Raw genomic sequence first — 13,343 nt, 5'->3', positions numbered from 1 at the left:
GATTGAAATCGATCCAGTGATCTGCTTTTTTCTTTGACAACTTGAACGTAATCAGTGCAATAAAATTTTGCCAATTCAGTAAGGAGTTTGTGCCTTGCATCCAAGTCGATCCGCCTGTGGATATCGAAGGCAGAAGCGAATTCAACCAAGGTACCCTGGTACCTTTAATATTCTTGGTGAGATTGGCAACCAAATCTTTCTTTAGTAATTGAGCATTTTACTTCAGTGAAAGTAATCTGTCAGGGCCGCGAGTTGGATGGTGAGTGTAATTGAGATTTATTTCATGTAGTTCTCAGTTTACCACTGCAGAGGAGGAAAGATTTTTGTTCTTGTCAAGTTTCAATCGATCGACAAACCCAATGGCATCTGTCAATGGGAATGCAGCATCATCTAAAAACAAATTTTGCTTGTTTATAACATTGATTCTTTGAGTGAAAAACTCATACAGTTAAAATGATGATTAACGCATTAACTAACAACCTAATTGAAATAGGTGAGAGCGACAATCTTTTTCATAATATCATAGTTCGCACCCCCCCCCCCTTTATGAAGGGGGGGGTAGCGATGTTCAGAAAATCTCAGAAAGGGGGGGGTAAGAGAATTTTTTCTAGAAAGAGGGAAGTTTTCAGAAAGGGGGGGGGTTCATCTAGAAAGTGGGGGGGATAAGAAAAAAAGAAAATTATTTTCAATTTAGTGTATATATACCAGTTCTGGTTACACAGTCTGAAAGAAGTTCACTTTTACCTTTGATCAAAGCATACACCACCAAATTCAGATTTCCTAATTATTTGCTTATTTACACTGAATGTTCTTGCTTTTTCACCGGTGGAATTATGGTAGGATTTTAAAATTTTGAGGGGGGTAGCATCAAATTTTAAAAGGGGGAAGAACCTAGGGTAGGGGGGGTTGCTCTAGGGTAGGGGGGTAGTGACCCCCTTCCGAACTATGAATATTTGAGACAAAAGGGAAATTCCCCACAAAGTTTTATCACTACAAACCATAGTGTCCCCTTTATAAAGGGGGATTCTGATTTTGCCCCTTTTTAAGGTATGGGGGAAAATTGAAACTTGCTGGGGGGGAATAAGGAGGGGGGAAAACCATAAATTTTGGAAATTTTGACTGGGGGAACTTCACTGATCAACTTTTCACTATAATTTCACTTTTTAAGCAGATTCAAGGTTATATTTTCAAGCTTTCCAAAATTTCAAACTTGATTTAAGGCATTTTTATGTTAACCATATGGGGGACCACAAAATCATCAAATAGCTGGGGGATGCAAAAAAGAGGGGAGGGGCGAAAGTTTTTGAAATATTGCGGGGGAAAGAAAAGAGGGGGAAATGGAGAAAAATCTCGATTTTTAGTAGGGGGAACCAACCCAGGAGGACACTATGACAAACGAATTGCAAGTGCTATAACTTAGGTTAAAAGGGTAGAGTTTTAACGCTAGACTTAAGACTTAAATCTAAAAGCTCAAAAATAGTCCAATTGGGTCAGAATATAGCCCATAGTTTCTAGAGGAGTCAAGACCCCCCCCCCCCCCTTAGGTAAGAGGAACGCCCCCTTAGGAAATTCATCTAAAATTTCACACCCCCCTTAGAAAATCAGTATAAATGAAACGATTGTACAAGAGTCATACTTCAAGGAAGATCCCCCATATCTAAGAAGACCCCATATCATACTTTTAACACCCCCTTGCTTTTGGTTCATCAAAACCCAAGACCCCCCCCCCTAAATGTAGGGGGGTAGAAACTACGTAGCCTGGAAGTCAACAAGGACACTTGTATAGCGTAGCTGGACTGAGCACAAATTTATTTTCTTTGAACCATGTGTGTCGTCGTAATAATAGATATTGTCTTTCTTTGACCAATAAGAGGTCGTTTCTCATGTTTTTTCAACCAATCAGAAATACTTTTTGATAAAAGTACTTAACTATGAAAAACCATCATCAGGATGTACTTAAATACACCCCTATTTGTCACATACCCGGTGGATCCCCCACCCCGGTGGAAAAATAGGCCAAAAAATCGTCCCCGGCGGAAAAAATATCCTACAATTTCAACCCTACTGCGATATTGCTCTATGATTTTATCCCCATTGAAAACTGAATGTAAAAAATTGCACTCCAACACCATCCCCACTGGAATTTTCGAGCTGGAAACAATAGATTTTCTATCCCCCATTGGCATTTTAATATAAATTTTCATCCCCACTGAGGGAAAAAGTTCTACCGGGGCACTGAGACAGGGGTGTATAAATTTTGGTTGGCTTACTTGATCATAGTATCCTCTACCCTTTTCTTTTTATACGGGCAGCTTGTGTATGTCTATTTTTCTTGAATTTTAATACAGTCTGGGATTTGAAAAGGATAAGTCTCTTACGTCAAAATAGAAAATTTATAGTGGAAGGTGAGTGATCTACTTCGTTGTTAAATATTATTTTTTCATATAATATTTTCATCCACTTCTTCTTTTAAGACTACCTTCAACAGATTGCCAAGTATCTCGCAACAATAAAACATACTTGCAAAAACATAGAGAAGTACACTAAACCTGGAGCTCTACAATTTGAAAATACATTCAACATCGATGAGCCGTTCGAGAACCTTGTCGATTTTGAGGAGTTTGATGCCAAAATCGCCGATTTAGAGGAGGGACAAAAGCTGGTAAGCTCCAATTCTTGGTTATTTTTTAGCATATTTTTAATTGGAATTTTCCAAAATCGTGACTGTTTGAAAGGGAAAATTTCGATTTTTATGATTTTGTGAAGCTTTCAGTGACTACTTATGAAATTGTGCCCCTTTGACGTTTGAGAGAATTTCAGACATGAACAAGGCTAACCATATGTCTCGAACATACCCGTCAACTGTTTTGCCCAAGCACCCACCCCCCCGTATATAACCAGTGAACGATTTAACACTGGGATAAAACAACTTGTTTAACAGAAGTTTAATAAATTTCGTTTGTAAAGTGGGTGTGCAGGTGCCGGGGTGGAGTTGGCGCGTGGGGCAGTCCTATATCATTTAAATATTTTTGGGAAATTTTATTCTTCTCTACAAATTAGATCACAATACTTTGTCGGCTTGGTGGAAAAGACACCAAAGCAAAACTGATGCTAAAAAGGTAAGAATTTCTTTTTACATTTGTATGGGCATGGTTTTTATAGTAATAACAAATTATTTTAATCTTTTATCATCTTGTTTCAAAGAATAAGGGTTTTGTAAAGTTAAGGAAGTGACCCTTTAAATAAATTTACTTTTACAGGGTGATGAGCAACAAACTGATGGCTTTTTATAATATGGCGGGTATCAACAGAGTCGAGAAGAAAGTACCAGAACGAAAGAAGAAGTTGGCATTTAAGGAAACCAATTTTTTCAAAACAGTTCTTAGTAAATGAAACCCCTCATGGTTAAACTATACTCACTTGAGCCCTACTAAGATCCTAATATAGTACATTGTTATAAGCATACTGGTAAATTGGAAAACTTTTCATGTTCAGCCTAAATTTATGCATATCTGTATGCATACAGACTTAGACATTGGGCAGTTGATTTTCTGTGATTATTTCAAATATTTCGAGTTTTTAGATTGCAAATTTCTCGACTCAAATTACCAAAAAAATAAACACTCTCCGTCATAAATTTTGAATCTCATTCATCATCCACCACTGCTGACAAAATTCTCTTGAAATGAAATCTATAATGAGTTTTTTTGGAAACCTTACCGGGACTCTTGGATAATGGGTTGAAAAGGGTAACCTAACCAGAGGCATATCTAGCTAATACCAGTGAAGATTTCTTAAATGTGAAATTTATCATTTTCATTTTCATTTCAGGCGCTACAATGGCTGTATTAATGGACAAAACGAATGAAAATGAGATTGGCAAGGCTGTTGCAGCTGTTCTTGTTGCTGCACCAGATCGATCTGGTGGTGGGGGGAGGGACTAATGATTTAATTTGATTGATTTATAAAAGTTATAAAGAAAAAAATAAATACTGCAAAATTACCTTCCATTTTTCTTTCCCCTTTTTTAGTAACTGATTTTGTAAACTTTAGTTAATTTAGTTACAAAACAAACGTCATAGCTCCAAGCAAAGAAAATTTTTAAAGTTTGATTTTTTAAAAGTTTTTAGAATTTAAATTTGTGTCATCTTTATGCAAAGCTTTTAATTTCTATTTATAGAAGTAAGCCAGAGGTACGCTTTTAAAGTTATGGTGCCTTGACTCCTGAAGGAAAAAGGGGGAAAAAAGATGATTTTACTAAAAACTTGACACGGAATTTGTATTAAAACCTTACCAATAAGATTAATTTTCATTATGCACCAACAAAATAGAACTAAAATGAAAGGTACGATATCATCAACAGAAAAATACTTTGACCAAAATTTAAATTCTAAAACCTCTTGAGCCTTCTCATAAAAACAATTCTGATGTATTCTCAGGCTCTAAACGTGATTTCTTTTCCTGCAAAGTCCATAATTTTTAAATTTATATTCAAAACTTTACCGAAAGTCTTGAGATTGTCTTGATATCCAAGAAGTTCAAAATCAAAACAAGAATTTCAAAGTTAAAAGTAATTAAGCCATACGGCCATAATGATTTGTAAATTTTTGGGCTTGGATACCTAGGAAGTAATAATACCTAGAAAGTGAAAGTGGCAAAACCCTATTTTTAGAACTTTACACCAACAAAAGCAAAACTTCCTAAAGATTTCCTTATAACCATCTACACCCCTGTCTCACAGCCCCGGTGAAACTTTTTTCCTCAGTGGGGATAAAAACTCTTATTGAAATCCCAATGGAGATAGAAATTTTATTGTTCAAAGGTTAAAAAACCCAGTTGGAATGGGTTTAGTGCAATTTTTAGACATTGAATTTCGAATGAGGATGAAAGTAAAGTTATTTTCCCAGTGGGGTTGAAATTTCAGGGTATTTTCCCACCGGCGACGAAATTTTTGCCAAATTTTCCATTGGGGCTGGGGTCCCAGCGGATTTGTGACACAGGGGTGTACATCTCAAACCATTTGAAATAATCAAAAAAACATGAAAAGCCAAGAAAAAAGGTTGTATGTAATGCAAAATTCAACACCTATCAAGCGAGTCCCAAAAACACCAAAATAGAAAAATTAGTCAGTCGTAAGATGCTATCCAGGTGTCATCATTAAAATAATCAGGAAAAAACTTTAAGAATATTTTGGAAATTCAGTGCCATTCAGTGGGTTGTTTTCTCGGTAATGTTGACCTAATTTTGCTAGAAATCAAGTCCCGCAGGGACGGCGAAAGGGGGGGGGGGGGCTGGGGGCCATGGCCCCCCCACTTTTTTGCTAAGAAAAAAAAAACCAACCAACCATGGTGGCGCCTCCTTAGACACTTACTATTTGGCCCCTCCACTTTCAAAATTGATTCGCCGGCCCTGGCGTAGGGTCCATTTTTTTAACCTTAGGGGTTCCTTTGTAACAGATATCTTGCGGTACAATAACAAATAATTTTACAGGATTAAGGCTAATAAGAAGTGTGCCTATCGAGTTGAAGACATATTTGAAACATATTGACAGGGTGCCATTAATTAGATTTAGATTTAGATTAAAAAAAATATTGATTTATCCACACAAACTTTATGAAAGAAAACGAAAAACGGCTTTTTGTAAGATATAAGTTATTTTTCGAATAAAACCTTCTGTTAACGCATTGATCACCATCATTGAAAATCAAGATTGTCATTTTGTCAATATATTATAAAGTATGTATACGAAATGCTTTTCATACTATCTAATTTTTGAATTTGATAGAATTTGTTTATGCGTTCAGTGCGTTCAGTTTGCGAGGATTTAAAAAGCCAGTAGGCTTTACCATTACCTAAGTGGCATACTACGATATATGTGTGATTTTTCCCCTGTTAGTATAGATGAGTGCTTTTGAAGTTTTCCTTGCTGGTAGTAGGATGGGATTCCATTTTATTTTTATTACCGAAAACGACACCTTTTCTCTTGTCGAATCTATCCAGTGAGGGTAGAATCCCACCTGATCTGTGATCCGGGAATCTTTCAAGGTTTTTTAAGTAGCTGATAATGTGTGAAATCCTTTTATCTTACATATTTTTTGAATACAAATGATATTTTAAAATCTTTTAAACCCTCAGGTAATGACAATCCGGGAACCAAAAGATGAATGCAAAGCTGTCAACAACCAAGGTAAGATAAAAGATTCCTAGCTAACTATTATAGGCGGAAATTTCTGTTGACGACCGATTTTTGAAATGGCTTGAAAAATAGAAGATAATAACTAACTAACAGATAACGAGGATTATCAAGATTTGATAGAAATCTACTATTTGAAGAACTTATATTTTGTGGTTTCTGGGCTCTAAGATAATTTGTCGATTTTCCTCTAAACTTTTGAAATTGATGGCCTTTTGAGCCAGAGAACTTTTTATCGTTGTCAAAAATATTTAAGAATATTCTAGTCGTAATTGTGAAATTCGTTTGATGATGAAAGCGCTGTTTAGTTTTAGTCAAATAGATTTTTCTTTTGGCGCTTGGTTTGGAAAATTTTATTTACGATTATGAATTCTGATTGTTTCTGTAGGAAATACTGCAATCGAGGATGATGACTTCATAGACGAAAATACTTGGAAGTTGCTTATCCTATTTTTTATTAGAATATTTATGATAAAATTTTTATTATTGTTTTTACGTAACGTCGTTTTATAAAAAGAAAAAACTTAAATAAAAGGCAAACTTTCTTTCAAGTTCTTTTTATTTCTTTATTTGAGCAGGGATATCGTATCCCTGATTTGAATACGAATACTGTTAGCTACAAACTACAAATAATAGGGGTCTGTTTTGATTCGCTGCTGGAAAAGTCATTCTGTCAGTTGTTTTTTACATAATGACAAATACACAAATTTTGGAAAATATACTTTAAAGAAATCTCAAAATTATTTCCTTCTAAATATGAAGAAACAATCAACTCTCGAACTCTTCGATACTAAAATAATGTTTGACTTCAGTATAAAAATAACGTGATTCTATCATGCAAAAATTGTGTTCGACTCTAGCATTAAAATCATGTAGATTTATTACGTTAAATCTATGTTCAATTTGAACATAAAAACGACGATCTTCTTATATATGAAAAACATGTCTGATATGAATGGAAAATAAATATCATTTGAATACATCAAGCGAATGTTCAAGCTGAACGTTGTAATTATGTTGGTAAAAAACATAAAACAAATCTCTAATATTTATATTGATTCAACATTCAAAAATGATATAAAACAGATCTTAAAGATTTATATTAATTTTACGTCAAAAAGAGACATAAAACAAATCTTTGAAATTTATATTCATTCAACGTCAAAAAGATACATGATATAAACCTTTCAGATTTACATAAATTTAACATTGAAGAAAAACATAATAATTATTTGCAAACTGGACTTAGATGTAACATTGAAAAGTTATATTAATTTAAGGTTAATTTTACATTATTTTGTTTACTGGGCATAAACTAGTTATGTTATTGGCTTTGACATCAGCCTCTAGAGCATCCGAAATTTGGCAGTTAGACACAAATTACATGATCAGAACAAGCAGCTATTACTGCTTCACTCTGCCTAAACCAACTAAGGTTCAGAAACCAGGTCAGCCACATCAAAAATTAGAGTTCCATCGTACTGATGACAATGAAAGTATTTGCGTCTATAGGCTTTTAGATGAATATATGAAGGTTACAGGGACCCTTAGAGGGAAGGAGTCAAATTTGCTAATAGCTACGGTAAAACCACATCACAAGATAACCACCTCAACAGTTTCTAGGTGGTTAAAAGAAGTGATTTGTAATTCAGGCATTGACACTAGGCAATTTCAGGGACATTCTACTAGAGCTGGGTCTACCTCAAAAGCTGCTTTGAATGGTGCCTCCGTAGAGAGCATAATGCAGGCTGCTCATTGGTCAAACAAGAGCACTTTTCAAAAATTTTATAACAGGTCGGAAAACATTGTTAAAACGCCTTTTCAGGGTGTGGTGTTTGGAAGCTTTAAACAGAGGTAGTTGAAATTATGACCTTCAGTCATATAGGAGTAGGGCGTACCCATATCAGATCGGGCGGAGATTTTATGAAATGAAATTAGGGATTGTGCGAGGGCCCGAAGGGCCCGAAGTGCAATCCCGATTTTATTAATAAAATCGAAGCCAACGATCTGATATGCCCTCCCTCTCCTCCCACTGTAATATCACAACATAAATTTTCTTTACATTTCAGGCAATTCGTTCCGAGGACGTGGCCGTGGACGTGGCGGACGTGGTGGATAGTATTTTTATTGTATTTTTAGTTTTCTTATAGCCAGTCAACGTAGGTCCTGGCAAATATACTTCAGCAAATAAAATCGAAGCTTTGTCTTTTCTTTGGTGTTTCATTTTGGTCTAGGTATTAAATAGTTTTTGCTTGAGTTGTTGAAATTATGACCTTCAGTCATATAGGAGTAGGGCGTACGCATATCAGATCGTTGGCTTCGATTTTATTCATAAAATCGGGATTGCACTTCGGGCCCTTTGGGCCCTCACACAATCCCTAATTTCTCTCAAACCAGTCGAATCGGTTAAATTGATAGAGCGAAATGATATTACAAGGAATGCGGCTTGAACCGCATATGCTATTAGCCAGACTTAAGGACGAAACATTGTTTAAGATTTCATTTCATGTCTCTGGTCTTTAATTACGAATTTTTAAACTTTCATTAAATGTTTATGAAAAAATAAAATTCGAAGAGATAAGTTTTTAACCAATTTTGCTTGTAATTTTTGGTGTACTATTAGCCGACCGCTATTCTTTTGAATATCCTATCGACCATTTTTCCACGCCCTTGTCTTTTGGTGCAATAAGGTAAAACTTAACGTCATTTTTTTGGTTCCTGAACACACGTCCATTAGGTATACCCTACAAGTCCACTTGGTGCCCCCTACAAGTTCACCATGGTACTCCCTACAAGTCTGCTTGAGACCCAAACACAAATAACTCGGTACCTGAACACAAGTCCACTTTGTACCCCCTAGAAGTCCACTTGTATATAGGTATAACTCAGACAATACAAGCGACTGTCCTTCCGCCAAAATCAATTTTACGGACCAAAATATTCCCCTTCACTTTCAAATGTCCCGTTTCTAAATTAACAAACACAAAGAAAATAAAGAAAGAAAATTATAAAGGAAAACAATGAATTACTTGTCATCTTTTCTTTGTTCTGTGAAAAAGATGTTCAAAAAATTCAAAAAGAATCCTTTAGTTATAAAAAATACAAAGATTTACAACGTTGTCTCAACTCTATCATCATTGGGGATAGTCGATATTTATGCGATTGATGATGTGGTCAAATGGAGTATCCAATCCATACCAATCTCTTAAAACAACAAGAATACGTTTAAAATTAGTTTGAACAATTTTCTAGACAACTACGGAAGCGCCAACTCTCTTTACCCCAAGGGTAGAATCTAAAAAGATTGCTGTTAAAATTTTTGAAATGATTCGAAACATTTTGACATTATTTGATGAAATCTTAACAAAACTGCTTGATAGTTTAATGACTTTATGGTAAAACATAACATAAAACCCAGCGAAAACCCGTTCAAGTCTTGCATAGAGAAGGATGTAACAAAAACTCATAAAACCTCGATTGTTAAACGCTAACAACTGTTTAATATTAAAATATGAGTTCCGAAAAAAGCTATTTTAATGAAAATAAAATCAAAGAAGTTACCTCCACTTAAATTCCTCCATGTAGCTAGTTAGGAATTGGAGCTGGATTCCCTTCATTGCCTTAAGCTTCAATTTAAATCTGTTCCAATACAATTCGATATTCTGAAAGTGAATACATGAGTTTTGAAATTAGATTGTAATTGCTATTTTTAATATATATCTAGAAAAACACCAGTACCAGCACTAAAAAGCCTTGATTTCATTCCCTCTAAAGGACAAAAGTCGGGCTGCACATGCCCGTCATTCCGCAAACCTAGTACCCCCGGCCCGGGTTATGTGAAGAGATAATTGATTTTGTGTTGAAAATTTAGACTAGGCACATGGTCTTACTTGTGTGTGTGCACCAGTTTAAGGATCCACAAAATGGTAGGTGTGGTTGACAGTGTCGTGTTGTACACAATTTGGAACAAACTGTTGCAACCGATTGTAAGCCAGCTACCGGTCGCTGTGGACGACAGTGTTTGGGTTAAGAACATTATTGATAACATTCACTAAAGTGGGACGGATTCGACGGTTGACAATCTCCATATAACATCTGGCTGGGGTGAAACGCGTATCCACCAACCCAAATACCCAAACAGGTTGTCTTCTTCTTCCGACTCCTCCCTAGAAATTATGATCGGAAATGAAATCTAGCTAGAATTCAACAAATTAGGATTTCAGAGTCTTCTCTCGGGTGGACTTTTTCATCAAATAATCGCTTGGAATTTCTACCTAGGAATAGCCCTCTCCTCAATAAAACATGCTTTGGGTTATACGTTTTGCAACCTGTCATATTTGTGTATTTTACAGATTAGTATATTGCTGTACTGGCGGTTTATGGGTGAAATGTTTTGATAAATATGAAGCTGAGCTCTCAACTTCAAATTAGCTAGTACAATAGCCATTGGTCAATAAATTTTGTCAGGCCTTAGTAGTGGTCCAACCTCGCAAAAATGACTTCATATACATTCAACTATATCCAAAAGAAATTCACGAGATTTCGTCTTAGAATAGATGTCACAGATCCTAAGGGTTTGGGACCCTTTACTAAATTTCATATAAAAAAGAATCTACAGCTGAAAGAAAATTTGTTTAGCCAAAGTTTTTCAACTGAATTGTAAAACAAATTATTGAATTGATGGAGTGATCTTAAAATTGTCTACGTGTACTGAAAACACGAATCCTATGAAATAGGCTGATTAGGAACAGTTGAATTTCTGATAAAGCTGAACTGTGGGGGTCAAACTAGAGATTTCAAAATTAATCCCCCGAAAGAAATCTTGCTATTGAGCAACATTACTATTCAATACCAATATAACTAACATACCCTTTGAACGTGTTGGAATTGACTTTCGTCAATTTGGACCACGAAGTTTGGCCCACGAAGTTTGGCCCACCACCACCCACAGTTATTGGGTTGGCTTGCAGATGGTTCGTACAGACCTGCCGCAACAACTGGAACATTTTGATCGTGTGTTCCTTTCTGATGCCGACGATGTTGGTTGTTTTGGTCATTGAAACTTTGTTGGCCCACAAATAAATGGTAAAAAACAGGTCCGGAAGAGATACTCTTCGCCAACTCGCAAAGATTGTGCCTTCTCTCAGCCTCATTGAATCTCTATAAGGACGGCTATTGCATCTCCTGCAAGAGAAATTTGTAATGTGAGGACCATGACTCATTCTAGAAGACCAGATACGCCAGGTCTCTTTTTGTAGAAAACTTCTATGATCTAATCTTTCTATATTTTAAGCTTCAATGTAAATCAAACAACAACCTTTTAGTAAAATTACAAAGAAGGTACTAATTTTCGCGCGTACTAATTTTCACGCAATTTCGCGCAGAGGCCCGAAAATACGTGAACTTTAATACCGAAATTATGAGCAGTGTTAAGGTGCGTAAACATTAATACTAATTAATAATTAATAAATTAACTCAAAACCGTGACAAATTGTACGTAAAAGTGTAATTTTTTGGAAAATGCCTTGCACGCTAAATTGAATCCACGCGAAATTTTTCAAACTGCTGACTCGCGAAATTAAATCCAAAAAAATTCACGAATTTTTTGGCTTGCTAAATTTAATCTCGCGAAATTTAATCCGATTAAAGTAGTACAACCACTGCAATGGAAAGCAATCATCCTGGATGGAAATGATGGTTAACATCTTTAGAGGTTTAGAAATCAAGCAGATGACTGCCCTCCTTCGTAGAGCTAAAAGTGAATTTCGTATATCAAACTGAATATCACACACACTAAATTATTTTTAACAACAAAAAAAGTGTAATATAAGTAAAAGTATAACTCACCACCGATATCCATCACAACATTGGTCGTGTCGCTCCAAACGCATGTTAGAATTACACCCTGGACATGCTTTCACGATACTCAGCAATCCTTGACCTTGCAAAAAAGTGGACAATCGCGATTTTGTCATTTCCAACAGTAGAACTCCCCATCTTTGTAAAATCTGCGTTGTACAGTAAAAAAACTACCCCTAATTTCAGCTCCGTAAACCAATTATACCGTTCTCTACACTGCTCTAAAGTTTGCGAACAAACAAACTGAACTGAACTAAAAAAGTTTGAAGTTAAAAACATATTCCGACGTCAGTACGATCAAGACAAGATTTGACGTCAAATCACAGTACTGTAGAGCTGGCTGACAGGTCGCTGGTTTTAAAATGGCTGTATTTCTTTGTGTGGTTGAGTAATAGATCAGTTGTAATACGCTTATCTGCTCAGAATTTCATGCTCTTCCAGAATATACCAATCAATTTCGTTTATTTTGACTTCTGAAACTCAGCTGTTTTACTACCCCTCATTCATTTCCCCTTGCAGTTTTGCCTATTGCGTCACTATTTTGGTCATAAAAAGTTTTCATGGGCCTTATCCGCATCCTCCCTCTCAAGAATATGTTATAATACAATGTTCTTTGGGATAGACTAAAAATGGCTAGGTCCTAATAATATGTCACGGAACTCCAGGCTTGCCCCCTACTATTATATGAAATTCTTTTTACTATTCTATTTCTATTTCCTATGGGCGAACTGTATCCAATATCAGATACTATTTGTAGGCGATTACTGCTCAAACCCTGCAAACAAAGTTGGTAACGGGTCATCATGTAAAACATTTGAGGGAACAATGCCAAGCGTATTTGGCGAGACATTCTCCAATCATCGAAGGCCCTGGAATTCATGTGAAAGTTTCAACTCTAAAGAAATACCAGAAGAATGAAAATGACAATATTTTGATACTAACGCAACCAAACAAACGCACAGGATATCTTCTCCACAATAAAGATGACCAATACTCAAATGCTGATTATGGTCTTCAGCGAGGCAAATTTTAATATTCAACCGAATATTGCGGTATCCAATAATGTTGATTTATACCAAGGCAACAGTCATCTAGCTGAAAAGCATGCCAAAAGATGGATTTGTCAGAAAAAAGGAATCCGCTGCAATAAAGTGGGATGGTACTTGGCCGAGTACAATCTCCGTTTCTATGGGGAAATTTCAGAAGATTCTTTCGGGGACTGCTTTTTACAAGCTATGGTTGCAAATAGTCAGGCAGCTGAGGTCACAAAAAAATTGGACGGGGTGCGAAC

At 35.9% G+C, this 13,343-nt stretch overlaps 1 protein-coding gene across 1 annotated transcript; it reads left to right on the top strand.

Moving 5' to 3' along the window:
- The first annotated feature begins 456 nt into the window (after positions 1-456).
- Positions 457-4,000, top strand: LOC136806635 (uncharacterized). Its single transcript, XM_067063222.1, has 5 exons — positions 457-493; positions 2,475-2,662; positions 3,061-3,119; positions 3,261-3,385; positions 3,832-4,000. The coding sequence occupies exons 1-5, from the start codon at positions 457-459 to the stop codon at positions 3,942-3,944; spliced, it is 522 nt and encodes a 173-aa protein (XP_066919323.1). The 3' UTR covers positions 3,945-4,000.
- The last annotated feature ends 9,343 nt before the right edge of the window (positions 4,001-13,343 follow it).

This window comes from Clytia hemisphaerica, unplaced genomic scaffold (genome assembly GCF_902728285.1).
Source record: "Clytia hemisphaerica strain Z4C2 unplaced genomic scaffold, Clytia hemisphaerica genome assembly, whole genome shotgun sequence".
Taxonomy (NCBI): Eukaryota; Metazoa; Cnidaria; class Hydrozoa; order Leptothecata; family Clytiidae; genus Clytia; species Clytia hemisphaerica.
Note: the sequence above shows the minus strand (reverse complement) of the source record. Positions and strands in the feature narration are given on the sequence as shown.

Excerpts from the sequence above, each read along its gene's own strand:
- LOC136806635 (XM_067063222.1), top strand. The coding sequence starts at position 457 with ATGATTAACGCATTAACTAACAACCTAATTGAAATAG. Across the intron at positions 3,120-3,260 it reads GCAAAACTGATGCTAAAAAG|GGTGATGAGCAACAAACTGA; the intron begins GTAAGAATTTCT and ends TTACTTTTACAG. Across the intron at positions 3,386-3,831 it reads TTTTTTCAAAACAGTTCTTA|GCGCTACAATGGCTGTATTA; the intron begins GTAAATGAAACC and ends TTTTCATTTCAG.